This window comes from Amblyomma americanum, chromosome 2 (genome assembly GCF_052857255.1).
Source record: "Amblyomma americanum isolate KBUSLIRL-KWMA chromosome 2, ASM5285725v1, whole genome shotgun sequence".
Taxonomy (NCBI): domain Eukaryota; kingdom Metazoa; phylum Arthropoda; class Arachnida; order Ixodida; family Ixodidae; genus Amblyomma; species Amblyomma americanum.
Genome location: NC_135498.1, coordinates 146,952,064 through 146,979,785, shown reverse-complemented (window position 1 = coordinate 146,979,785; position 27,722 = coordinate 146,952,064). Strand labels below are relative to the sequence as shown.

Genomic DNA, 27,722 nt, shown 5'->3' with positions numbered 1-27,722 from the left:
GTACCATGTAGGTGGAATACCACATCAGGTGATCCGTAAACTCTAGCATTGTGAGAGGAGTGCTCCATCGTATTAGCCCCATTTACCAGCATCGTGTTGTATTATAGAAGTTTGCTTGCGAACAGGAAAAGGTTACTTTGAATGCTTAGAATAGCAGCATACGCTACCTCCAAGATTTGCTAGTGACGTCAGCAGCAATTTTTACGGTGCCGACAACTTTCCCACAGACAACAGGCGGCGATTGGCTCTGGCGGGTCATTGGAATGCTTACGACTGTACGGCTTCGAAACGGCTGCACGGAATGCGTACGCTGCAGCACGCAACTCCAACACGCCTTCTACCTGCCTTTCTGTATAAATAAGTTTGCGCAACTGTCGAGTCCATGCATTTTTCAGCACTACGACCGGATACACCGGGTTTGGGTGCAGTCGTTGGGCCCAGACTGGACAAGTATTGTTGTGCATTCCCGACGGAACATGTCGCAGTGAGGGCCTTCAGAAATTAATTAGACCATCTGTGGCTCTTTAACGTGCACTCACATCGCACAGTACACGGGGTCAACTTAAGTGACAAGGGTGGAAAGTTGGGCGATTCGGTGTCGACCCATGGCAAGAACAGCGCGAAAAGAGCTCGTGGTGTGTGTTTTGTCTTCGTCCGTCGTCTTGATTTCGCGCTCCTTTCATCACGCAAACTTAAGTGTTCAACGAGTCATGACGTTCCACAGAAAACAACGAGGCGCTACGAAGTGAGGACGAGCGTGGTCGCACTTCTCACGCCTGCCGAAACCCCTTCTCACTTCCCGGTCACTTCTACCGCACAGAGGTTAATTTAAGGTCAGTGCTGATAATCCTCCGAAAAAGATTCCGGTTCCGACCAGCTGAAACTCTCGTCCAAACTGCAGACGTGCGCCACTTTGCGTTGAGTTGCCAAAGGCCAAAGTTTCTTAGCGTTGAGTTGCCAAAGACCAAACTTTATGAGAAGGAAGTAGCGGCTATAACGCAATCTTGGAATGAAACAGCGGCCTTGAGGTGTTTGCTCTCAAATCTTTTTGCAGTGCCACTTGTTGTTGCGCCTTCACTGTGGTAGAATCTGACGCTACCCACCTACCCTCTCACCCGGCTTTCTACTCCCTGTCTGTAAATATTTTCCTAAGTGCTTGTTCGTAGCAATGACAATATCAACTTTTCTGTTATATGGTGCGCCTGCCTGAAGATTTCTCACAGAGAGGTCAAGAACAGTTGCTGTGAGTAATAACATACCTAAAATACATTGAGCGCGGGGTAGTTCTCAAAGAAATTTAACCGTTCCAGCGGTTCTCGATGCATGGTTGAAAAGTTGGGCCTTCAAAACAGCAGCTTAGAAAAGGCCAGTAAGCAGATATATTGCACAAGCTGAGGCTACAGCGTGACATCTGAAGCTCATGAAAAACAGCTCATGAGCTGTTTTTTTTTATTTTATTCAGCTTCGGTAGAAGAATCACCAATTGGCGAAACGCATCGTTAGTTTGCTATATGCCACTGTTATCCCATTGTTCAAAAGCCCTAAAAGACATGCTTTTGTGCCTAGTTTTTGTTCTAAAGAATGTCTACACAAGTAGGGCTTTGTAAAGAGTAGTACGCCATTAATACACGCATACAACCCCTCACAGCCGCTCCCGTCGAAGATGCCCGCAGGCACTTACCTTCGCGTGTCGTTCGATGGGGCGCTGCGTGTCACGGTCATAGACGATGCGCCCAACGGCAAAGCGCATGTACTTGGCGGTTAGGTCGAAGCACTGCCGAGATAACGGCTGTATTTGGACCAGCGAGTACCGGTAACGGTCGAAACGAAAGTGGGCCCGCCTCAGGCGGTCAATGGAAAGCTCTCCTAGCAGCTGCACTACGCGCCACGCGATGTAGTTGACCACGACGTACCTGCATAGAGCATGGCAAGGAGTTCCTTTAGTAAACTGCGCATTTTCTTTAGCCAACCTATGTTGCACCAAGTGTGTAAGAACAGCGCCCTCAGCCATGGCTTAAGCGTAGAGGTAAGTATTCTTCAGATTCCTGTTTAAAACGCTATGTGTTTAAATAACCCATGAGACCACGAATCCCCAGGATGACAGCGACAGACCCTCGAGATCACGTAATTCGTGAAACAATAAAGCCAGCTCTATCTTCAGCACGTTCCCTTCTCTTTCGAACGCCCTTAAACGCTCCTCAAATACGGGGTAGGCGCGGACATGCCGCACCTTCTGTTTTGGGCGCCGGTGTTCATGTAGACAATTTTTGAGCGCGAATGCAAGTGAACCGCGAATAGTGACTATGACCGTCCAGAATATAGGTGAATGTCAGTGGAGTTTGGCAAAATATTGAAAGCAAAACCAGCAAAACATGATAGAGAGCGGCTGCTTAATATATAACATAAGCGGGACACCTGGCAGAGGAAGACGGCCTCGCGAAACCAAGAGCGGCAACTTGGTTTGTAAACAGTAGCAAGCAGTTCGTGTCGCTTCTATGTTCCCCCGCGACCCTTGACAAAAAGAGCGGATGAGGAACGCCTCCTGAGGCGCCGCAGAGGAAAGAACGCCAAAACCTTTGACCAGCGACACCACGCTCAGCTCTTCATGTCTCGTCGTTAACCCACAAATAGTACATAGTTTAGCAATTCAAGTCGTTATTTTCCCAAGACAGTTACAACAGCGAATACGTAATTAATAATTAAAGACAAAAGAAAGAACTATCATAATAACAAAAGAAAATAATATTCTTGCTCTCTACACTCAATGCCATTCGCAGAAAGAACATAAAGCAAGGCGACTTTCCACTCTAATAACTACACCAGAATGGTACCAGGTCGGGCCTGCATCTGATATTATATCGAAATATTATATGCCAAGTCAATATTTCCGGGAGTATTAATACTTCTTTTTAAATATGTTTTCTTCTTGTATCGCTCTCAATGCACGTTTCCCTCGCTCTCAATTCCGCTTGACGAGGTGCGTTGATAATGTAATCGCGTACTCGCTGATACTTCTCCATCGGTAGTGTTCAACATGGTCTCAGCAATCGTATATTGCAGCGGGAAGACGACGACGACGACATTGAGCGAGTGAACGAGTGGACGAGGAAGAAGACGAGAACTCATCTCTGGCTGTGTTCTGAGTGCCGCCCGTAGCTGTTCATTCGTTTTGCAAATAACTGTAAATATATTCTTTCCCGCAACATATTTCGTGGAGGCGCGGGAATTACTAATGCATACTTACTAATGCATTAATTCATGCATAATTACTAATGCATTAATGCATTAGTAATTATCGGCATCAATTGCCCTGTAATATACTGCATAACTAATTGAATACATCGAGTTGAACAGAATAATATTTAGCTCCTACACCTCTACTAGTTTTTTCTTGATCGATACCGACAACGCAAAGATGAGAACTGCTTAGGCCGATAGCTGCTTATCTTCTTCTTTCTTCTTATCTGCTTATCTTCTAGATGCTTATCTACTTATTATCTGCTTATTTTCTTCCCCACTCTGAATGAAAATAAAGCCGAAGGACCAGTGTTAGTGCGATTGGGGCCACAGACAAGTAGGCATGGTGCTATTGCCGCCAGCCGGTTTCTCCAGTTGTGGGTAGAAGTTCTCTGCCAAGTTCTGTTTTGTTTCAATAAACTCACAGAAAGACACCCGTCTTGAGGTGTTGTCAACAAGTATTAGAACAGCTGAACTACCTGCAGAGAAAAAAAAATCGTGGATTCTTTCCTTAAAGCGCATTTATCGTCGACCCCATGTACGCGCCACAAGGTGGTATTTGAGAACCATGCACGCACCTTACAAAGCTCACACAAAAAATTGCTGGTGGTTCAGCTCTGGTTAAGCCCGGTCGAAAGCGAAAAGCTGCATCTCCCTGGCTACGTTTGTGGTCGAGCGACTGGCGGTTTCCATAGACGCGGTTCGGGTGTGAACCGAGATATGTGAGACAGGCGTAATTTCCTTTCCTTAACCAAATTTATTTCATTTTCCTTCCCGTACGGGTGCGGTTCGGGTGTCGGTCTCCGCGACAGGCGTCGCATCGATCACATCTAACGTTCCGCTGAACGCATCAAAGTTCACCGGCGTTTTATGCACAACCCACTTTCATGACCTGCGCACGCGATGCCGCCAGATGCTCTCCCCTTGACCAGTGGTCAAGGTCAAATGTCAAAGGTCACGGTCAAAGTCTACATAGATGGTGTAACTGCCGCTGGTGTCGCTGCTGTAGCTGAAGTCATGTTTCGAACCTGACTACCACCAGTTATTTTCATTGTTTGACCTCTACCTACATTCAAGGTGAAACTTGCGGCCACCGTGACCTCTAGCTACATTCCAGGTCAAACTTGCGGCCCCGCTGACTGCTCGAAAAGCTGGCGTAGTGAAGATTTTCGCCTCAAAAATAAATGATTGCTTAAGTTTTTTCAATAATATCTATAATCCAGTGAATGAATATTCTCGTGCTCTTAAAGTAACCCGCTGACACTTAATCAAGCTGGATCAAGTATGCTCACGACAAAAATGGACTACAGTTTCTGCCATTTTTCTTTATATGCCCCCCCCCCCCCCGCTCCTTAAACACCACTCAAGCGCACCGTGGCAGGGGAACAATATTCAAATGAGGTGCCTGCCCTTGACTCATCTTTTTGCTCTACTTGCCATTTCAGCAACTCAAATATATGCCCTTCCTCCCCGCCTCTCATAGGGGTTGCGCGGTGACCACCCGAGTGCTCACGGTGGCTCGTCCTTCAAGACCATGGACATCCGTCGCAAGTAGCCCTGGTCGGCGACCACCACTTTGTCGTTGAGGTCCAGAGTCATCGGCGTGTCTTTGAGGATGTTGTTCAGGAAGAGTGTCCACTTCACCTGGAGCAGTAAGGCTCGGTTTGACGTTGCCGTCTCTGCTCCCGCGTTTACTGCTTGGTGAGGTCCGTATCAGATAACTTCCACAGAGCGTTAAAAGCTGTTTGTCAGTCAATATATATATATATATATATATATATATATATATATATATATATATATATATATATATATATATGGTATTGCCAACTACGGTGACCCTTTCCAAGCTGGGATAATGAAGGAATACCATGCTGACCACCTGGTCAATGACATTGTTCCTCCTGGATGAAAAGTATTCTTTCTGGGGTGATGCCACAGCGCACTGGAGTTCGTAGAATGATAGCTCTACATGCATGTCACACAGAGCATTGAGACAGCGAATGTCTTTATATGTCAGGGTAACTTCACTCAAATGAAAGGAAGCAGATTAGTACAGGTTCAGCCAGAAAATAGCGCTCGTGTGAGCATGCAACACCTACTGTTCATGCGCAAAATAAGAGCAAAATTACATATTGCGTTAGAGTCTCATAATATTGCATCAGTTCCGCTCGAAATAATACGCGCACTGTGGAACTTTTCCTGAGAGGCAACTAAGGAACCGCACTGACTAAGCTACGCTACCAATGAAAGGGCAGGATGCACTCACCAGCGGTATCGCTGTTTCAAGTGACTCCAATGTTATGGTCTTGAAGAGCTTGTGGGGATTGTTCACTGGCGTTGGGTCCGGCACGGCCTGTAAAGCAAACATTGCTCCTGACGTAAACATCGCGCTCCCTCACTGCCACACCCATATATTTTGGAAACTACGAATAGGTTTTAATTAATGCCCCGGCCGAATACTTCAATATGCTCCCAGTCTAGTTATGCCACTGCGTGAGATGTAATGGACGATCTTAACAGAAAGCTCCATCCGACGACACAACTCTCGGGCACAGTCGAGTGCTGGTTTTTTGACAGTAGAGCCCGACTGACTCGTGTAGTTTTGAGGTCAACTCATCTTTGTACTCGTCGATGATAGATTCTTTGACACCAATTGCCCCCACGGCCTCTTCTTTAATGAGCCCTGAGCCATGATAAGGCATTTGGCAAATATATGGCCGAGGAGGTCTGCACGGTTTCACGCATCAGAAATGTTTACTGAACCAGTTCCAGCCAGCTCGTGAAAGCAAGATCTAATACGCTTTCAGTGTGGTAGCTGCTTCTCCAAATCTTTTTTGGCGTACGTATCCACTGCGGCAACACTGTGATTTTTTTATCCAACTGAGCTGCCGTCTCCAGATATGCATATTCGAATTCATAGAATTAGCCCACAAATTTGACATTAAAGCAGTGAAGTCTTCGCTGAAGCATGGCCATTAAATGTTGAGGGATGAAGTGTCCTGGTACTTTTGTAGCACCAAGGCAGGCCTCGCGCAGCCGACGACAATGAAGCACCGCTAATCTTGGATCGACCTTCTGGCTGGCGCCACAAACCGGTCTTTCATGGCCAGCCCAAGAAGGGCAAAAAGCACGTCTCAAAGATATCTCATGGGCCTGTTTATCATGATCCTTACTGCTCAGATGCTGCACTTTCGAGTTAGATGTTTCGTTTGCTTCTCAAGTGACCTGCACCGTTCTGCCAATATTGCTTCCTGTCCCAATTCTGCATCAAAACTAACGGATGATTTGCTACTGCGAACGAACTCAGGCTCGCCAATCAATCGTAAGCTGTGGTTTACACATAGAGCACGAAGTTGTGACAGCACGATGGCCATCAAACGCACGTCAGGTTCTCCTACGCTTTACAACGCAGTGGTCATTGCTCCGCTAACCGATATCTCCGCGTACATCGACGTCGGAGTAACCGCCAAGGAGTGTGAGGAGGAAGAGAACGGCAGAAGAAAGAGAACTGCCGTGCTCCAGGCAGCTTCAGCCACTACGCTGCAACAAAGAAGCGCGAGGCGGCTGGACAAAGAGAGGACAGGTGGAGAGAGAGGGCACCGAGCGACGGATGTTGGGTGCAACGCGGATTGGTTGGAGGAATCGCGCCACACACATACGCCACACACATACACACACCACACACATACACCACGCCCATGTGTTTGCTGCTTATGAGACTTTTGTTCTGCTTGCCAGCTATGGGCGCCGTGGTTTTTCAAATCCACAAGCCTAAACCGCATAACGAGACGCCAAAGTTGAAGCGCACCATCAACGCTGATAAAATCCCGCCGTGCAAGCAGCCAAAGCTAAGGCAAAACGCAGTACGCTTGAAGACTTCACAGTTCAAGAGGCCGTGGCACAAGCGTAACGTAGGCGACGTTAAGGGTTCCACCATGCTGGTCGCTGAAACGGAAGCCAAACGCCCGGACCGAAAAGACTCCGGCGTTCGAGCCGCAGACAGCGACGCGAAACGCAGACAGACGCGTGGAAAGGCTACAATACAAACAGCGCCTTCACACTCCTAATTATAGAAAATCCAATCGGCTTGGCTCCCCTGCCTGCGGCCGATTGTGATTCTCTGGTGATCTAACCGCTCTGGCTTCTGCGGGAAAACTGCCGCTGAAACTCGCGTTATTCCAGATATAATAGACCTATAATTTTTTTTCTCAAGTGGCTGCAGATTTACGCGAGCCAAGGATGTAATCATCTGTAAATTCATATAAACCGCCCTCCGTTTTGTTTCTCAAGTACCACACAATTCAAGAAACTAAAAAAAGCATTCTTTTAATTAGCACTGCAAGTTTGATTTTTCTATTTCTACCTTGTTCCGCAGGGTATTCACACGAAACTACGTTAAGCTACATGAGGCTCACTCGCCTTTCTTGTTAACGAGTGGCTGTTGTTGGGCCCACGGTGTCCTAATTGCGACTAATTACGACCAGCTGCCTACACTAATCCTTGCTTCCTTTACTGTCAATTATTATCCATTTCCACTCGAGGACCTTCTTTAATTGAGCCCCTTCATTCGGCCACTAGCCAGTAAGCTTGCGACAAGAAAAAAATAGTAAACCTACACAACTGAACCCTTCCTTCTCTCCCAGAAATAAAAAGATTTTAGTGGCATCTTGCGCACAATTGTTTAAATCAGATTCACAACTGATACCATGATAACGTTTAAACAATTTAAGCGGTTCCTCGAGTCACCCTGGCATTACTTCTGAAAAAGCTGCCTGCCGACAGTACGCTTAGTAACTACCAGAACGCCACAACTCATTTGTTCTTAGCCCCAAAGTAACCGCTGTTTGAGGCAACGTTCATTCACAAATTCAGCCAAGGACGTCACTGACCGCGGCGAGGCGTCCCTCAAAGGCGGCAATCTCGTTGACCAGGTCAGCGGCGGCCACCGTCGCACCGAGTATGAGCGCTGAGCGGTACATATACACCTTGTAGCGGTGCAAGATGCGGAAGTAAGGGCTCTTGTGGCGGCCCCGAAGCACACTGCGCTCCACACCGAACTCTGGCTGGCCAATCTGCAGGGCAGTAAGGTCGAGGATAGAGCGAGACGTTGACTGTAAAGCCGCCACAGTGCGCCTAGGTCGAGACGTGCACAGCGCTCTTTCGTGAAGCCGCACTCACGTAAAGAATGTGTTTCTGGTTGTCCGCTTGGTCAACTCCAACGCGCACCGAGACGATGGCGTTGAGGCCCACCTCTCGAATGAAGTTGCCGAGCGTTATCATAACATCTTCAGTCACACGCCCCTGAAGCATTGGCCATCGTGGTATGCCGTGACTCGTCAGTACGTCCAGCAGAGGCTTCACGCCCTTGGTATTGCGCATCTCTGCGTAACACAGGGCGCAGGGTGCAAACAGAAATGGGTCGCAGCAGCGTGAAAACTCTAAATGCTTTAAATGAATCATATATTGTTTGCCGTTCCTATGCTGGACTGCCAAGTTGTAAAGCCGGACGAGGCCTCTGTGATGGTTCCGATCTTTTAGTCCTTTCTCTATTTCAGGGAAAATGAAAGATTCATTGATTTATTGATTGATCGATTTATTTATTTATTTATTTGTTACCAGTTCTTCCTTTCAATAGGCATTCTAATTAAGCCGTCAAGGAAGCACCTTTGAAATCTGATCTTTTTTTGTGCTGTCCCTATTTCTCTTTAACAACGTTTTATTCGGAAGCCATCTACAAACGTCCGATCCAAGCTTCATTACCCCCTCGCAACATTGGGACGCGACGCCTGTTCACCTCAAATCAAACGGGTTAAGTTTCGCCATAGCATTCCAGGAGTAAAAAAGGCAATCCGCATTTGCCACCGCATATGAATTGTTCTTTATACCCACGTTGAAAGCCAAGTCACCGGGCCAACTTGTATTTAGCCTTGATAACACAATTATCTCCTTCTTTTATGTAACACTTCAAGTGAACATTTATGGTAATTAATGGAAGAAATAAAGGGAGCGTGCGGTTGCTGGGACAATAGGGACTGACAAAGAAATTTCTTTCCCCGTAATGCACGGCAATCCCCGTACCACACTTCCCAAACCAAAATGCTGCATGCACGGATTCCACAAGTGTAAAACAACTGCCTCTTGATTGCGATTGAATGTTGGACAGGCTAATACATCAGCGGATGTAATTTGAGTTTCGTTTTCATCCGGTGCTTATTTTTGCAGGCAATTCTATTGTCTTTCAGAACAATGAGAACGCAGTACAATGACGTAGAGAAATGACACAGCAGTCAAGATTTTGCTACGGGCGGTACAATATTTCTTTCCTCTAGATACTTTTCAGAGAGCTGTTCGCGCTCTGCACAGTTGGTGGTGCCACGTGCACAGCCGCCATCTACACCTTTTCGACCGCATGTCGTATATATATACAATGGAACACAGTGCAAACCGTTCCTCCTAGGCTGTGCGAGCAAGGGAAATGTGCTTTTGACTAATGGTCTTCTTCGGATGTCAAGTGTATTTTTTTAAAGCATTGCACAATGAAATAAAGAAATATCTTTCTGTGGCAGAGTGACGACAAGTCTGAAGGAGGTGTTTATATATGGGGCACCTCGTGGCACCGACCACCATTTATTGAGGGCTTTTTTTCATGTAAATGCTTCTCCTGGGATACAGTGGCGCTTACAAGTGCCTGTATGAAATTTCACAGAAGACAATAACAGAAACCTTTACAGAACGGTTACAGAAATAAAGTACGTGAGGACTACCCCCTTAAATCGACAATCAAACCAAAACTGATTCTTTGCGCGCTTGATGCGTCTCCTCCAGTGTTTAATATCCTGACAAAACTTAAGGTAGCTAAATGAACAAACTCTGGCTTGCTACTGGAATATTTTATAAAGCCACCATTTTCTTACCGCTGCCAGTGCCGCATATACACCTGCTCTTTGATAACCCATCTGTTCGTTCATATATCATAGCTCATGACCACTCATAAGTTCAGCACAGAGGTTTCAGCGGTGCAGAAAGTCTTTATTGGCGAAACAAAAAATGACGATTTCAGGTCGCTCAGCCCAGTACACCAACTGCATTTTACACTGAAAACTGCAATGATCAGGATAACTGCATCTTTGAAGGGGATAAAATTCGCGAAATCGCACAGGTTTTAGCAGTTCTTTTGCAGCACAGAGTGAAGTCGGCCTGTCTTGAAACACCCATCGGCAAACCTTATGCACCCTGACCATTTCGCTCCTTACGGAGTCGCCAACGCACCACGGCTTTTGCGTCTCTCTTCGAACTTTCTTACCTTGACTGAAGAGAACGCTGCAGCCTATCTAGTATTGCTGCTGATGAAAATCGTAGCAGCGCAATCATTCCTTTTGGGCATGCGAAATAAGTATTAGAATCGCTCAAAAAATCTGAAAGACTAGAAATCATCATTTTTTTTAGTTTAATATCTACACGGCGTAGCATTCGTCCTTTTCATTTGCCCCGTTCAGACTGCAGGCGGTGCTAAAAACCACCTAATATTTATACACCAAGTCTTTGACTTCCTCCACCTATAGCTGGAGCCTCCTTATGCCACTATCATTGTGTTATAGCCATTAGCTATATCCCACGCGTATTTTGCCCCATGTAACATCGCACGATGACGCCATGCTCCGGAAACATTGTGCGACAAACTTGCCTATGTTTATGCAGCCCAAGTAAAACGCTGCAGCTTTCTGCAAGGCAGTCTGGCCTCTGTAGGACACGATGGTGTGGTTCAGTTTGTCTGGAAAAAGCAAAATACATAACCCGATGCCCTCGGTTTCATTATCATGATCGCCCAACACCCTTCATCTGCTCTCTGGTGCTGATACACTGGCGAAAAAGCTCGTGGTACATCAATTGGTCCAAGATATATATACTCATTCCATAGTGTCGGTAACTATTACATTCATTGTGAAGCATCCGCAGTCATCGCCTTCAGCTAATGACGGAATATTTTACTCGTCGTTGCTTTAAATTTCTATAGAGATCAAATTTTTAATTGCGTGTATTCTTGTTTGAAATGATGTTTTAGACACTGGCACACATGAATGACCATGTCATATTTCCCTATTGCCGCCAAATATTTTGCAAATAAATTTCCTCTTTAAGCTGATTCGGTTTCGGTTGCACAAGCAAAAGATGGCTCTGACGTGTAAAGGCGGATTAGGTCAGATAATACATGACAAATCTCTACATAATCGCTGATGCGTTGTTTTAATTAGCTACAAATGCTTAAGCCGACATGCTTCACAAGCTGGAATAACAAAATCAACATATTAGCGCTTGTATTAAAGTTCTTTTCCTGCCTCCTGTGACCATTTTTACACAACAACGCCATCATCCGGTCGATGAAACCGAAACCAAAAGAGAATCACAGAAGAAATTCAGTTTGGTTTGGTTTATAGGGGTTTAACGTCCCAAAGCAACTCAGGCTTTGAGAGACGCCGCAGTGAAGGGCTCCGGAAATTTCGACCACCTGGGGTTCTTTAACGTGCACTGATATCGCACAGTACACGGGCCTCTAGAATTTCGCCTCCATCGAAATTCGCCCGCCGCGGCCGGGATCGAACCCGTGTCTTTCGGGTCAGCAGCCGAGCGCCATAACCACTCAGCCACCGTGGCGGGTCAAGAAATTCAGTTTTAACGAAATTAATGCTCCCGAGCAAATACCACGTCGCGGTCTGTGTATGCTAATGTCATATGCGTCATTACAGATATCAAAACATGGAACTAAAATAAGTTGTATTCAGCCCCTTAATAAAATGGTTGACCGAAGCATCTTCTGCCTGAAATGTGCTTAAGAAGTTAAAGTTCAGAGAAGAATAAGCGGAGAGAAAGGAAAACAGGATGGTTGGTTAGCTACTAAGCATATATTTCCAGAGAATATCAAGAATAACAGACAGATAGAGGGTTCTTTGCACAAAAGACGATTTTCACCCATGAAACACTTAGCAGCAGCGTGGCCTCATTCACCGCTTTCAAAAAGTAATGTTCTTCTATATATTGCCCGCATAAAATCTCCTAATGTCTTTCTCACATCTATATTTTGTTGTTTTATTGTTAGGTTCTTGTATTGAAAAAGTCCTGGCTTCCCTATATATACTAAGCAGCAATCAGTTCTTGTACCAAACAACTATTTACTCGTCTTTGCACGAACACTAAGTCTTTTGTTAAAATGGGGCATTCATGTCGATGTTTAATAGCATCATTAATGCAAGATAAATTTAAATTGGAGTAAAACGGACAATTGAGCTAGTTGGTACATCTTTGAAAACTTTTGAAAGCGCTGCGACAGGGGACACAAAGAGAAAGACACGAAGGACAAGGACTACTATCAACTGAAGTTTATTGGAAAAAAACACAAGGTTAAATAGCTCGCACAAGGCAGCCAACAGCGCATGCGCCTACCCCCAAAATGGAAAAAAAACCGAATCACTGTGTTGAACTAAGATACCGAATTTCACAATCATGGATTACAACAGATGGTGTGCTGACGCACATGTCGGAGTTTTTGTGAATATGATATGCCTCAGATCCCTTGTTAGCTGATTGGAATGCCTATACAGAATGTTTGTTCTATTGAACAGAGGTACACATGCATTTTTGTCCAACGAGCTAGAATTGTTAAGTTTGCAGTCTTTGTAAGGCAGGGCCAAATTACAGGTAGGAGCCCCCTTTAAAGACGAATTATGTTGGCGTAGCTATGTGTTTGCACATTTACCTGTTTGGCCCATATAACTCTTGGCGCATGTGAACGGTACATCATATACCACTCCCTCGGCACAAGGTGCAAACAGCAACTCATGTTTTAAATTGCACTGTTTTTTACTTTCTCTTGACTTGTTTTTCTGATCTGGCTCTTCTATCGACCATAGCACAGATTTTTCTAAGTTTTTGGGCAGCTGAAAACAGCACCCTTAAACCATATCTAGTGCCTACTTGTTTTAATCGGTGGGATAATCTGTGAACATACGAAATTACTACCCACTTTCTTTTCTCATTACTGGGAGGCTTTGGTGGATCGGGTTTTCCGAATGACTTAAGCTTTTTCAGGAGTTCAATGCAGGGTAGTGCAATCACGTCTTTAGGGAAACCTGATGACTTTAGCCTCTGGACCTGCTTTGATGTGCGTCAGTACACCATCTGTTGTAATCCATGATTGTGAAATTCGGTATCTTGGTTCAGCACAGTGATTCGTTTTGTCATTTTGGGGGTAGGCGTATGCGCTGCTGGCTGCCTTTTGTGAGCTATTTAACCTTGCGTTTTTTCAAATAAACTTCGGTTGATAGTAGCGCTTGTCCTCCGTGTCTTTCTCTTTGCGTCCCCTGTCGCAGCGCTTTCGAAAGTTTTCAAAGCGAAATTTAGTTACAGGATTCAAGTAAATTTGTAGAGAAAGTATTGCACTGAACGAAGCCAAATAACAAAATTACATGTTGCGCAAGTGTCCTCCTGAGCAGCGCAGCATTTGCCATTTCAAGTAACACGAAAAATGCTTTTACTTTTGTATTTCTTCGTTAGCACAATGAACTGTGCTGTGATCTAAAGTATCTGATGCGCGGAAATACGTAAATACGTAATTCTGCTGCTTTCTTATAGTGAAACAACACATGCACGAACGAACCACCACATTGTGCGAAATTAACACTAAAATATTTTCCGCAAAACTCGTTGCGATGACTCTCATCGTAATGGAATGGTTAACAGTCACCTCCGCTTACAATATCTCCTCGTAAAGCAATCTGTGGTCTTCGTGACCTACCACCGCTAATTTCCGAGTCGGGTTGGTTAATGAAGGGCAAATTTCGAACGTTCTTCTGAGGTCACCAGACATTGTCACGCTTTGCACGCAATTGTGTTGCCTAGAGGCACGAATGATCCACCGTATGAATACGGCTCCAGCTCCCGCTAGACCACCGCAGTGACGGGCCCTGCAGTACGCATGGCTCATGGGCCGCGGCATTTACCCATGACGTCCTCGGTGAGAGCCGCCTGCGCCTCGGAGAAGACGTTCACGGCGAAGGAGTCCAGTGGCACGTGCGTACGCAGGAGCCAGCCGCCACAGACGTGTTCATAAAAGTCTTCGCAAGGGTCCACCATGGGCAGCACTGTGTCCGAGAAGCGAGACACTGCGCACAGAACCAAACTAAAATGATGCTACGAAGGAAGTTTCGGAGAATAAAGGAAAAGTTCCGCAGCGCTAAAAAAGACGAGCACACAAGCACGAGCACGAGCACACAAGCAGGGACGGTGGTGAAAGCTGGTTCGCTGACGTCTCCTTGCTGGCTGCTGTTCTCTGCTTTTCCTGGTGGTTCCGGCTTGCTCATCATTGGTGAGCCCTTACTACGTGGTGGGTTTTGGCCAAGGCGTAGGTTAAGACTTGTGAACGTGAGAATGCGTTTTTCTGAGAGATATTGACCTCCCCAGGTGGAGGGTCGGCAGCTTGGTTTGCCAGCTTGTCAGCCCAAAGCCTGCCGCTTGAGTCCTTCCAAAAAATGGCATTGATGCAATTTCCGTGGCTCTCATCCCAATCGGTGAGGGTGCGATCAAAATGAAAACCCCCCAAACTAATTCAACAGAAGCTAAGATCATTCCCAACCCACTATCTGCAGATCTCTGAAATGCGCCCATTTGGCCGTAGAGGCATTGTGTGCAAGTCCTCTGACCTCGCTTGTGTTGCAGACTTGCTTCAGTGCAAAATTTTAAGCTCACTGCCGGTTAAAGCATTCATTCCCGAACAGCTTGCATGCGTCAAGGGTATTGTACGTGGTGTCTACCCAGCTCTTGCCCGCAAGAAACTCTAGAAGAATTTCAGGATGCAGGAGTTTGGGTCCTTCAAGTCTACCGCTGCAGTAGAGAGGTAAACGGCTCGCGTGTTGCTACTGAGTCTGTAATAACAACTTTTGCTGGCTCTTCCTGCTCTGCTGAACTAAAAAATGTGCCCGACTGTATACCGTGTGGGCACTCTGGAGCCCCGCCCTCTTCAATGCACCAACTGCTGGCGGCTCGGGCATAGCGGCAAAGCTTGCAAGTCGGACACCCGCTGCCGTTTATGTGGAGCAGGCTATTCTGCTGATAACTGCACCTCAGAGCAGCCTCATTGTTGCCTCTGCAGGAACATCCACTCAGCTGATGATGCCGATTGCGCAAAACGTAGTGACGAGCGTAGCTTGTTGGATATTATCAAAGAGAAGCGGTGCTCAAGAGTGGATGCTTGCGCTGTTCTTAACAGCAAAAAAAAGATTCATATGCCAGTCGTGTGCACGCTACTGTTGGTAACATTGAGTCCAACTTTACTGCCTCAATTGTGACCACAGTAGAAAAATCCCTTAATAATGTGTTAGACCGAATGGCAAACACTTTTTCTGAGGCGTTGGCTCAGTTTGTTGAAGTTCAATCTGTGTTACCATCAACATCCATTCCGTCAGCAACGTCTGCATTTGTTTCAGCTTGTGCAGCTAGTGCTAGCCGCTCAACATCACCTCCTGATGCTCCCCAGGTCCCACCTAACATCTATGTTCCCAGCAGTGCATGTCGCACTGACATCTGCAGACCAGATGTCGAAATGTCGTCCCCAACGCAGAAGCGCCGTGCTTCCTCGTCACCATCTAATTCTAGTTCTCCACAGATGAAAGCTAAAAAAGAACCACCCAAACTTCTTCCCCATGTTTATATTTTTATAGAGGCGGTTTCTGCCTATTCAATTGGTCAGTATTCATGGCAGGTATCAAAGTGGTACAATGTAATTGCCGCTCCGCATTCTTTCCTCTTCCTGACCTAGAACTACTTATTTAAAAACCTGAACCCGATATGGTGCGTTTACAAGAAACATGGTTGTCACCGTATAAATCATTTACAATGAGGACCTTTCGAGTTCAGATCGAAATGTTGGCATGGGAGGTGGATTGGTAACCATGCTGTCTAAACATACATGTCATCAGGCATTTAACTTCAAGAAAATTCTTCTCCCTGACTGTGGTGTAGTCTTCGCAGGGAATTTCAATTCTCACCATAGGGACTGGGGAAGTCGTACTGATTCCTGCGGCCAGCTTCACTGGTCGTGGCTGTCTGCAAATGCTGTACGCTGCGGCAATTTTAGAGAAATAGCCTTTATGCGAGGGGTCGTTTGCTCAGCCAATGACTTAACATTATCAGCAGGTAGGCTAGAGGTGACTGATTGGTAGACAGAGGATTCGGGTACATCTAGTGACCACTTTCCTATAACTTTCACAATCCGGTTATCTCCGCTGAAAACTAGTTGTGTACCCCATAAATTTGTCAACCACAATATTTATAAAAATCTGATGTCCACCTCACTTGCCTCTATAGTTAGTACAAGCCGGGAAGACAGAGCTCAGCAGATGGTTTCATTTTTGCAAAATGCAGTAGACCACTCAATATTCACTGTGCCGCGGCAGTCTCTAATAAACAGTCGTCGCCTTGGTGGACATGAGAATGCGAGAAGGCCTATCGTTGCAGAAAAGAGGCCTGGAAGAGGCTATCGTGCAATCAGAGTCCAGCTGATTGGTTAAATTCCAAATTCTTCTCTGCATCTTTCAAAAGAACAATGCCAAAAGCCAAGGAGGAGCATAACCAAAATTTAAACTTATCTTTCAAATCCTCGTAATCGGAAGACTATAGATTCATGGAACGTAACCACAAAAGGCTCAGGAAACCCTGGAGCGTATTTCTCAAGGATTGACGTTACGTTTCCAAACGCAGAGAAACGTCGCTTTGTGCACAATATAACCCTATTCGAATTATACAGAGGTTGAGGCATCAGAGCTTCTCTCAGTCCTGGCAATTTTGCATCCTGCAGCTGCTGGACAAGATGGTGTCACTGTTGGTATGATTAAAATTTTAGCCCAGAATTTAGAACCGACCTCTCAGATATGATCAGTGCTTCGTTGGTAAATGCATGGATTCCAAGTAATTGGAAAACACCGAAAATTATTTTATTGATGAAAGATGCAGAGAAAGGATACGTCTTAGATAACATTCGGCCAATTGCAAATTTAGTCCGATTAATAGAAACAATAGTACACAGTCGCCTCAAAAAACATGCTCATGACGTCAATGGTCTCAGCTCAGCACAGATTGGCTTTTGTCGCTGACGCGCTATATTGTCCGCGCATTTGGATGTAGAGAGCAGAATCCGGCTCTCGCTATGCAGAAGGGTAGTTTGAGCTATGGTGACTCTTGTTCTTATTCTTCTGTGGATGATGGAAGGATAGAAAGTGGGAGGACACGGGCTTGTCTGCTCGAGGGCTAGCCTCCACGCCCGCTGCCAGCGTGTCAGTTACATCCTACAACCAACATATTCACGCGGATATCTGAATTCTTAAGTACAGATACTTTTGCTGCACAGTGGGAACCCAATGCTCTAAAACAGAATATCAGTCAAGAGGTGTACCGCAAGGATCGGTGCTATACCTGCTGGTTTTTAATATTTTGGTCAGTGGCATCCCTATTCGTCCTGATATAACAGTCTTTGTGCATGCAGATGACATGGCTTTTTTTTCCTCGGCCAGGGATATCCATTTCTTTTACCAGACTCTGCAGGGATATTTTGATGTTCTTGAGGTATGGTTGCATGGTATTAATTTTTCCCTGATTGTTGACAAATACGGCGTTTCGGTATTTCCTCCAGACACGCCTTTGCATATATCAATAGTCCATCACTCTAACCAGATTCCATAAGTGGAATCAGTTAAATATCTAGGTGTTACTTATCACCCAGCATTAGATTGGAGATTTCATATAAAGACCAATGTGTTTAAAGAAGAACGCGCTCTAGGCCGACTTGCATGAGTTGGCAATAAAAAGTTTGGGATGTGCCGTGACACATTATTATTATTATACAAAGCCAATGGAAGACCTATGCTTAAATTTGGTTGCATTTTCTTCTCTGGTAGCGAAAACTACACGACTCAACCCTTAATCTTACTAGAAAGGCGCGCTCTACGCCTCTGCCTTGGTCTCCCAAAATCAGTTTCAAACTCCCTGCTTTATCTGGAAGCCCGTATCCCTAATCTAAATTTCTGCTTTCAAATACTCGCGGTGAGAACTTTCCTGAGGTCGTTGGAATCGGTGAATGATGTCAGTACTCCTATTTTTGTGTCTGAGCCGGCCTTATTCTTTTGTCATCATTGGCGACAGTATCAAATGCCCCAAATTTCGTAAACCAGAACCTTTTAACACCGATTGGTGTTGATCTCAGTTCTTTTCAGTGGGTTGATGACACACCGGGAGCAGTAGAATTCCATTTCGACCATATCTTCCCATCTCATGCGGAACACATGTCCGCAAACATTTTAAACGGTCTTCTCTCTGATCACATAGAGGAATACCCCCATCATACGGTGCTTTCTACCGATGCCTCTATCTGCTGCTAAAAAGCTGCAGATGGCATCTTTTCGCAAGATTTCGCATGGAGCTTTTCTTTCCGCATGCCAGATTATAATCCTATATTCTTTGCGGAATTTTTGGTTTTTAGAATGGCCCTGCACAAATTGTTTGTCAGTTTTGTTCTCCCTTGAAACTTCACGAAAAACTTTTTTGACCCATTTCCTGCGATTTTTTCTCCCATGCACTTTGAAGTAGGCCCGTTATGTCTGGGTCACTGGTCATGCAGGTATTCATTCAAATGAGGTGGCTGATTACTTAGCAAGGTCGGCTCTTGACGGGTCAGTGACACATGCCGTCCCGAATTTCAGCCTGCTGGCGATTTCCAGGTTTCAGCGGTTCCAACACATATCAGCCAGGTTACGTGATTTCTTACTAAATACCAGTGATTATCACCACTTAGCATATAATTCGAACGTCTGTTTGTGTAAAACCAGTCTGTGAGGTAACAATGACACGTGTGCGGTGCAGGATTACCAGTTTGAATTTATATTTACGCAGGTGTAGGTCGACACCGACAAACCTATGTGACACATGCAGGGAAGTTGAATCTGTAGACCATTTTCTCCTCTACCGTACAATGTTCGCACTTCAGAGAAAGATTTATCTGGAGGTCCCTCTCTCCAGGTTAGGGCTCCCGTTATCTCTACCATTGTTGTCATCGTTCGGTGCGAGCGCCCAAGGATTTGCACTGGGTTCGATTTGAGGATTCTCCATGGTTACATAATTGCAGCTGATAGGTTCCTTTGATAATTCTTTTAAATTCTTCGAGCTCTTCTATTTTCACAAAAATGCTGCCTGTTACTTTAGTTTGAATGTTCATCTGTCGTTTTTATTGATACATAATTCAAAATTCACGCTTCGTGCTGAAATTTTGTCGTAATCTCCTATGAAAATTTCCTTGTTTATGCCACTACACTTTGGCTTATCCCCCCATGTGGGTATGTGCCAAGTTTTAAGAAGAAGAAGAGGAAGAATTGGTTTTACTTTCGGAGATTAGCACTCCATGCTTTTCCGCGGTACAGCGCGACTGCTTTTACGGCTCACACGATGACCACGGAAAGAACGTAGCGTGCCGCTTGGGTTCGACTTGTGGACCCTAAAATGAATTTAAATTTTGATTTTTACACAATGCGGAAATTTCAAGCATTAAAAGAAATCAACACTGCTGTTGGCAGAGCTTTGAGAACAATCACATATTTCTGTGCATTACAACAAGATCTTTCTGATCGAAGCCCCATAGTTGCGCCTCTAATAAACGCGAGTCATCTGGTTTGGTATATGGTTTGGTTTGATTTATGGGGGTATAACGTCCCAAAGCGACTCAGGCTACGAGAGACGCCGTAGTGAAGGGCTGCGGAAATTTAGACCACCTGGAGTTCTTTAACGTGCACTGATATCGCACAGTACACGGGCCTCTAGAATTTCGCCTTCATTGAAATTCGACCGCCGCGGCCGGGATCGAACCCGCGTCTTTCGGGCCAGCAGCCGAGCGCCATAACCACTCAGCCACCGCGTCGGCTAAACGCGAGTCATCTCTCGGTAGCATGCTGCAACCAGTAATGCGCTACAAAAGAAAAGCAGAAATCAGTTCAGCCATCGCTTTCAATTACATCACTCTCTAAGTGTTCCACGAATGCCTTCTGGCACCACAATTCCCCAATGGTTGTTTCAGCACTCGAAACGGAGATAGCTGCGCTGGAGGCACCGTAGCTAAGTTATTTAGTCTTTTGGCATTCCGAAGCTATTTCTTCATGTGAAAACAATTGTCACAATTCTCTCTGCCGGTACGCTAATGACTGTCCGAACAGCGTCGTGTTACTTGCTTCACACCTCCACCCAGCTTACTTAATAAAGCGAGAGATTGGTTTGATTTTCCTCTTCTTTAATCTCTGCGCAGAGGTATTTTAAGACTACCCCTGACAATAACCATTCGGATCTTTCCTTAATCGACTTGCCTAATTTGTACCTTTCACCCGTTCCCACCACTGGATTACTGCCGCACAAACAGATATATGGGACATATAATAGCGCGACAGACGGGACAATAAGGACGATACAAAAACACGAGCTCTAATTAGCATTTGAAAGAAATTTTATTGCCGCGACTTCAATATATACCCCCGGGCCACGCCCACAGCATAAAAACATAAAGACTTCAATACCAAACACCAAGATTATCTCTGTTGCTAGCAATAAAGAAAACTGATCTCTTCTCTTTTAAAGGTGATAGGTTGTGTGCTGACGCACGTCACTCCTGGTTTATGAATGACATGAGCTTCAAATAATATTTGCGGTCCTGTTTGTGTCTCTTCCTTAGTGTACCGCCTGTCGCGCTGTTATTTATGTGTGTTCTGAACCTACTAGCCCGCCTAATTCCACTCCTAGATATGTGGGGGACATGCAGGCGAGGATGCGCTTGCTGTAGCGTGTACAGTGCGTGTCACTCGTATATTTTGTGGCTAATGACAAGCTCTATGTAACAAGAAGAATTTTACCTTAAGAATTTAAAGGATCTTCTTTCTGCCACACGCTTTTGGCACAGTACACTGCATTCAGCACTTTGTCATGAAACATTAAGCCGTGCTCACCGAAGTCCTTGCAGCCATCTGAGATACAGTTTGTTGTCTCGTTGATCATATAAATGTTTGGGAACGACGGAGGATTCCGGCAACCTGCAAAAACGAGAAAAACACAGATTACAGAAAACTCTCTAGAAAAGGCAATAGAAAAGCAGGGGATAGCGTTTCTTGGATATCTCAAATTAGCGCAAAAAGTCGCCACCACTAACTGCGGACAAGCCAAATTAGACCAATATTTGCACGATTGTATTCGATATTCTCAACTTAAAAGAACTGCCTAGTGGCTAACTATTTACTTTGACCGAAACAGACCCCTAAGGCCGCAAATTTCAGTTGAGCTGATTTGACTATTTCCCATTTTACCAGCAGCTACAGTGAATATATTACAAAAAGCTACATTTGATTATGACAAGACAGATGATACCAGCGGTGTTGTATGTGTGCCTACTTGCTCTTGTCCTGCGTCCGTTTCGCTGGTTCCACCATTGCGCGTTTACACTAACTACGTCCACATCAGCTCGAGGTTTAAATAAACTTGCACGCACACACACGTGCAAGCAATGGCGAAGGACTACGAAATCGAAAGCAGCAATGGCACAGACGGTTGTCCGAATGCGTCGCGAAACTTAAACCTTCATCTCCTATACCCGAGTTGTACTCTTCATGGGACGTTGTACCTACGTCTCCAATGGCGAGTCGCATTCGTCGAGCCTGAAGCTGTTTTCCATGCACTGCCGAAGCCGACGTAAGACCGTAATTCGGTTTCTGTGTTTAACCGTACAAGATACTAGAATTCGATAAAAAAACAAATTGCGGTTTCGTCCATTCAAGCTCCACTTCCCTAGCGACGGGGACTCAAAATTTTCAGCACGTTTTAATGGTGCCGGTGGCGCGCATATTTCTCGGAAGCGACCAGTTTCTTGCAGCAGTTCAAATAACCACGATTGTGAAATATTCGCGGGGACACGTAAGCTCCGCATTAAGTGTATGACGCGAAAGCGTTATGGGTTACGTCAGAGGCCTGGGGTCTCCTTTGCATATCACTTCGCAGACACGTACACTCTTCTTTGCGTTACTTTATTTAGTACTTATTTTTATTGTTTATTTCATTTGTCATAACAGACACAAGGGCTCCCTCGCACCAAATCAAACAAACGTTCCTTAGTGGTCCACAGGCAGCGCGCTATGCTCATGATCCAAGTTGCAGCGGTTCGAGCCTCAGCTCGACGATTTTTGTTTTGAGTGCAATAGCAAGTGTGTGGTGACGTCGTAATTGTTGTAATCTGTAATAGATGTGGGGTGTCTGAATTACCCACTCGAGGTGATGTGATTGCGACGTCACGAACCTCTCGCCCAATGGGGAATTATGGTCCCACAGACACTGGGTTTCGCGTCGAAAGCCTAATATCGAGTTTGTCTCCCACAGTGAGTCTGCCATGACCGTTGAATACACGACGGACACCGACAACAACGAGACCGACGCACTAGGTACTGCTCGTGCGTGGCAACGCGTGAAAGCTCAAAGCACGCCGCCCGCACCTCCTCGGTTTCCTGTAATATTGTTAGCGCGCGGCTGGTAAACCAAATACTGCGCATTTCAGAACTTCACCTCATAACTGCTCCATAGAATGAAATGAAGTTTCCCTAAACAAATGGTTTTCGTTTCAAATTTCTGTGTTAATTATATTGAGCAAGCAAGCAAGCGATATATTTTCAGAATCAGGATGATATGGAAAAAAATGTGAGCAAATAAAGAACGTAGAAAGTTTTGTAACATTTGCTCAAAAAACTTGAAGGTTAAAGGGTTGAACTCAATGTTATGCGGATACCAGCTTCATGACGAGAGAACATCGTGCCAGCCGTGACATCAGCACCATCTGAAGCTCATTGAGAAAAGCTTTAGCTAGCCCTAAAAGGTCAGAAGAGGCATGCTAGGGTGCATTCGCTTGCGACCAATGCTGCCTCTCTGATAGGCTGGCCAACCAACTGCTTGCACGCTCTGCAGTAATGACCATATCAGGGCCTACCGAATACGTTTAGGTAGCAGAGCACGAAGGTGAAGATCACGAAACCGATGAGCCCGAGCAGGACAAGCTGGATGCAGCGGACCTGCCACTGCAGGTTGGTCACGCGGGAGTCCGTCTCGTACGGCGAGTACTGCGGACCCTGGCCGTCACCCGCCCCGGACCTGGAGGGTGGTGCAGGGTTTAAGTGCGCCGCTCTGAGCCCCGTGCCGTTCAGTCGTTAGCCTCCCCCTAATACGCTCAAGCAAGAAGACGCCGCTCTAGGTAATACTTCAAGCTACCCTCAAGTAGTGGCGCTGGCGTTTGTACCAATCCTTCAAATTTCGATAGAACAAAAGAGATCTCAATCAACGTAGACAATTTAAAGCACCTCAACGAAGCTAAGCTTTCTATTAGCTTGGTCCCCTTTTTATCCCCTCCGTCTTTACGCGACAGATCTCAATGAATCAGAAATTAGCCATCAAATCAAAATCATAGCCATTTTTAATTGGATGCGCTAAGGAGGTATCATGGAAATATATTTGTGACGCTTCCGCAGTGCATTTGTAAAATGACCGCTGCGTAGAGCGCCATTAAACACCAGGGGAAAAAGATGCGGCATAGGCACGTGAACGCCCCGGTAGCAAAATTTCCAATTTTGAGATTCCGGTTAAACACACCGGTGATTTCAACCCATATGCGAGGCATCACTCATTTGGCATCACCCGCCTCACCCAGCTCTCAACGAAGCACCTACTGCCTAGTCTTTGTTTCAGGTACAGCCGCGCGGTCTCACGCCGTATTTTCGTCTGGATCAAGACGTCCATGACGATATAGCTAATGAGTTCCTGTTCTACGAAACTGATTTCTAAGTCCGGCTTCGTCTGCAGTGAGCGCTTTGGCGTTGTCAGATGTCTGCACGTGAAAATGCCCATCGGAATTATCAGCCCATTTACATACACAGCAGGCCTCTCCTAACCATCTGCTTTGAGCCTTACCTGCGCCGACAGCGGCCCCTTATTTCTACGAACTTCGTCCCATCTGCCCACTTGACGCTCTGCCAGCGCCGGCTCTCGTTTTCCGGTCCTTGCAATGCAATGGTTTAATTTGAGAGTCAGTCGGTTGTTATGCTCCTTTGCGTAGGACGCGACCGCGACCAGGTTCTTTATTTCTTCATTTCTGCTACGATTTTATTGAACCAAATTTTTTGTGTGTGTGGACAACGCTGCTGCAGTCTGTTCAATAATGTTAGCCTTGAATTTTTCTTCACGTACCTCGCAGCGCTATTCACAATTCACATTCAAGTCCTTCCGTTTGCCTGAGCAGTTCAACGCACTTGTTCACGACACAGCTATTGGCTACTTTCCTCTTAAGGAATTATCAGCAAACGCTGCCCATAACTTTCAACTGCGTGCAAAATGTGCACAAATTTTTCGTTAATCTACTGGAAATTTTGGACCTGTGGTCAGTAAGTCACCTAGACATGCGTAATTTCTTCCTTAATACTTCCATTACATCGCAACCCTACATACACTGTTGCTACCTCCCGGTGCTATTGATAATTTATTTAGTTTTCTTCATATCACACCTAAGTTTGAAGTTCTACTGAGTGTGTTCTGAATGTTCAATCATGTGCTGCTATTCCTGCGCTTGGCTGGTTAAAGCTCTAATGCGTCCAGAGAATAGAAGATTACGAAGTACTTCTCTTTAATTCTTATGGCGTGTGCTTCCCAATTCATCTGAGTGTTGCGTGCAAATCTGCGCTGATAAAAACTGGATATATTGAGTATGCTTGACTGGCACCATTTCTTATTTATAGCCTTTCACCTCTCTTTCGGAGGACTGTGGTTGCTGCATAAATTCCTGCTGCGCACAGTTAGGCCATTAATAATTAACGTAGGCCGATTGGAGAAACCAACGCAGCATCACGCTAGACAGATGCAGCTCACGCAGCTACTGCGGGCGCCATAGCTTGGTTTTCCTCCATTCCTTGCGGCACGACTTCGGCTTCATCTGCAGCGGCCATGAACGGCGGCTGTGCTACGTCAGCCTCTGACTCGGGGACTATGCGCGGTCCCGTCCCCCTCACAGAGCCTGAAGCGTCTTGAGCTCCAGTCCCGGTCCCGCCAGCGGTGCCGCTTGAACTGCCGCTGCGTCGAAAAATAGTGGAATTAAGCGCACGCAACTTATATAAACATGTCATTGGAAACAGAGTGTTTTTTTGTAGCGATAGCTACATTACGGTAGCATTTCGAGCCTTCAGCGTGGCGGCGCCGCCACCCTGTGGCTGCGCCGCCGCTCTGTCACGTGGTTGGTCACCTGGTGCGGAGCAGCTGCCGGCGGCGCGGCGCCGTGGCTGATTACCTGGTTCGTCAGGTGACCAACTTCCACTCGGCCAGCTGTAGCTATCGCATCACTCCAGGTTTAACCAGAGCTAAACCACCGCCAATTTTTTTTCAATCATTTCACCCAAGGCAGGAAATTTTGAGCCCATTTTAACACCACTGCGTACACGGCGGCACTGGAGGATCGAACACTGCGCCTCCGACATACGAGGCCGATGGTCAAGCTACTACAAGGCTACCACTGTTCCCTTTCTTGGGCGCGTCTGCGTTTCATACTCTGTTATGAAATTTTCGACAGCGGCTTGCACAACACGCCACCCCTAAGGAAGTTCATCACATAGCAATCTGTGTAAATTTTGTAGCGACAGCTATATTACGGTAGCATTTCGAGCCTTCAGCATGGCGGCGCCTTGGTGGTGGCGGCGCCGCCACGCTGTCACGTGGTTGGTCACGTGGTGCAGAGCAGCTGCCGGCGGCGCGGCGCCGTGGCTGATCACGTGGTTCGTCACGTGGTTGGTCAAGTGACCAAGTTCCACTCGGTCAGCTGTAGCTATCGCGTCACTCCAGATTTAACCGGAGCTAAGCCACCGGTTTTTTGTTTGCGAACGTAATTTTGAACAAGGCTGTGAAAAAATTAGGCAGTGGAACTCCTGAAAATCAGTTTTCCTCGAGATTCCGGGTGCTAACTGCAGCAGTTATTTGGTCAAAAGGCCTTTTTTGATCTTAATATTCTTTTTCAGGTTCTGCCTGCTATGCATACACAACAATTCTGAAAAAAAATATTTTTGAACAGGAAACCTTTGATGGACGCAATTTTTTCATATAATGTAAGATTTCACTATAACAATCAATATATTCACAAATCACCCGACGGCAGTCTTGCATATTTTTCTATTAAAGTTTTTGCTATCGTCACAGGCGTTCCCCGTTGGATTTCTATGGCAGTCTTAAGTGTTCCATGCTATCGATGTAAACATTTTAAGGTAAAAATTTCGCTACACATCAGAATAATTCAATATTTCCATGGCAGAATGTTACAATTTTCAAATTTTCAAAATTTTGGTCCGACAATGTTGCAGATTGTGAATCCTGCATTGCGCAGTGCTTCCTCATTGAAGAAAACTCGTATTTCTTTGTCTTCGTTGACAATTTTCAGCGTGTAATGCGCAGTCGTATAGCGCAGAAGTGCTGACTTACAAGCCTCTGCTCACATAAGTGCCACTTACTCTCTGGTTCTTGAATTCTAGTCGTTTCGCGTATTCTTTAGTTTCTTGTTACTTCTGGGAACTCTGAGAATCTATAGCCGTACGTGAAGTGAAAGGTACAAAAAGGGCATGTTCGTTGATTCTGCCTTTTATCTCATTTATGATCTCACACTTAGTTCTGCACTTTTCTTTCTCTCAAATATTTGTGCTTGCCCATTGCACTGAGACGTTTCCAGCCAGCTTTATTATTGCCGCAAGATCTGTTATCTTTTTTTAATGCCTGCCTTCTTCTTTGAAGCCAGTTCGTCGCATCGTCATCCTTTTATTTGTCAGACAAAAAGAAATACTTCTCGTACGGCAGTTTTCGCATCGCTACATTCTATTTGAAATTCGTAATAACTTACGGGTGACTCTCTGCTGTACGATAGTTTTACAATTATATACAAACAAAATCATCCATGTTCCAAGTTCCGCTTAAATAGCGAGCGTCCAACAAGTTCCGTCATTGCGATCTTCGAGAGTGCACTTGTCGGTACAGCCGGCGCATTACATTTTCCTTTCAGCGATTCAAACTCTTTCTGACCCCCCCCCCCCCCCCTCTTTAAATAAAGCCTGAATAAGCAGGTCACAGCCATACGCAAACTTTTGTCTCCGTGTTGTCACCATGCACAGCATGACATCTGTCGAAAGTGCGCGCCATACACTGCAGCAAGCGCGGTTGCTAAAATCGCGCATAAGGAAGCCACACCAGAAAAGCCACCGAAGCCGACCATACCATTAAGAAGCCTCTGCACAGCCTGCGTCTCCACTAGCTTCCCCGTGACCCCGGACACCTACGTACTCGATTCCCAAGGACACTGCGACATCGACCGTCACTCTATATCCGATCCCAGTCCGATCACCTTCCTTCAGCGC

General features: G+C 45.8%; 1 protein-coding gene across 1 annotated transcript in view; it reads right to left on the bottom strand.

Moving 5' to 3' along the window:
• Window positions 1-27,722, bottom strand: part of LOC144120132 (neprilysin-1-like) — a 120,759-nt gene that overhangs the window by 33,496 nt on the left and 59,541 nt on the right. The window contains exons 14-23 of the mRNA XM_077652571.1: window positions 25,207-25,407; window positions 23,282-23,442; window positions 21,264-21,347; window positions 14,235-14,396; window positions 10,925-11,011; window positions 8,419-8,621; window positions 8,130-8,312; window positions 5,507-5,593; window positions 4,751-4,881; window positions 1,682-1,913 (exon numbers count right to left, since the gene is read on the bottom strand). Of these exons, the coding sequence (XP_077508697.1) occupies window positions 1,682-1,913; window positions 4,751-4,881; window positions 5,507-5,593; window positions 8,130-8,312; window positions 8,419-8,621; window positions 10,925-11,011; window positions 14,235-14,396; window positions 21,264-21,347; window positions 23,282-23,442; window positions 25,207-25,407 (1,531 nt within the window). The remainder of the gene's footprint in view (window positions 1-1,681; window positions 1,914-4,750; window positions 4,882-5,506; window positions 5,594-8,129; window positions 8,313-8,418; window positions 8,622-10,924; window positions 11,012-14,234; window positions 14,397-21,263; window positions 21,348-23,281; window positions 23,443-25,206; window positions 25,408-27,722) is intronic.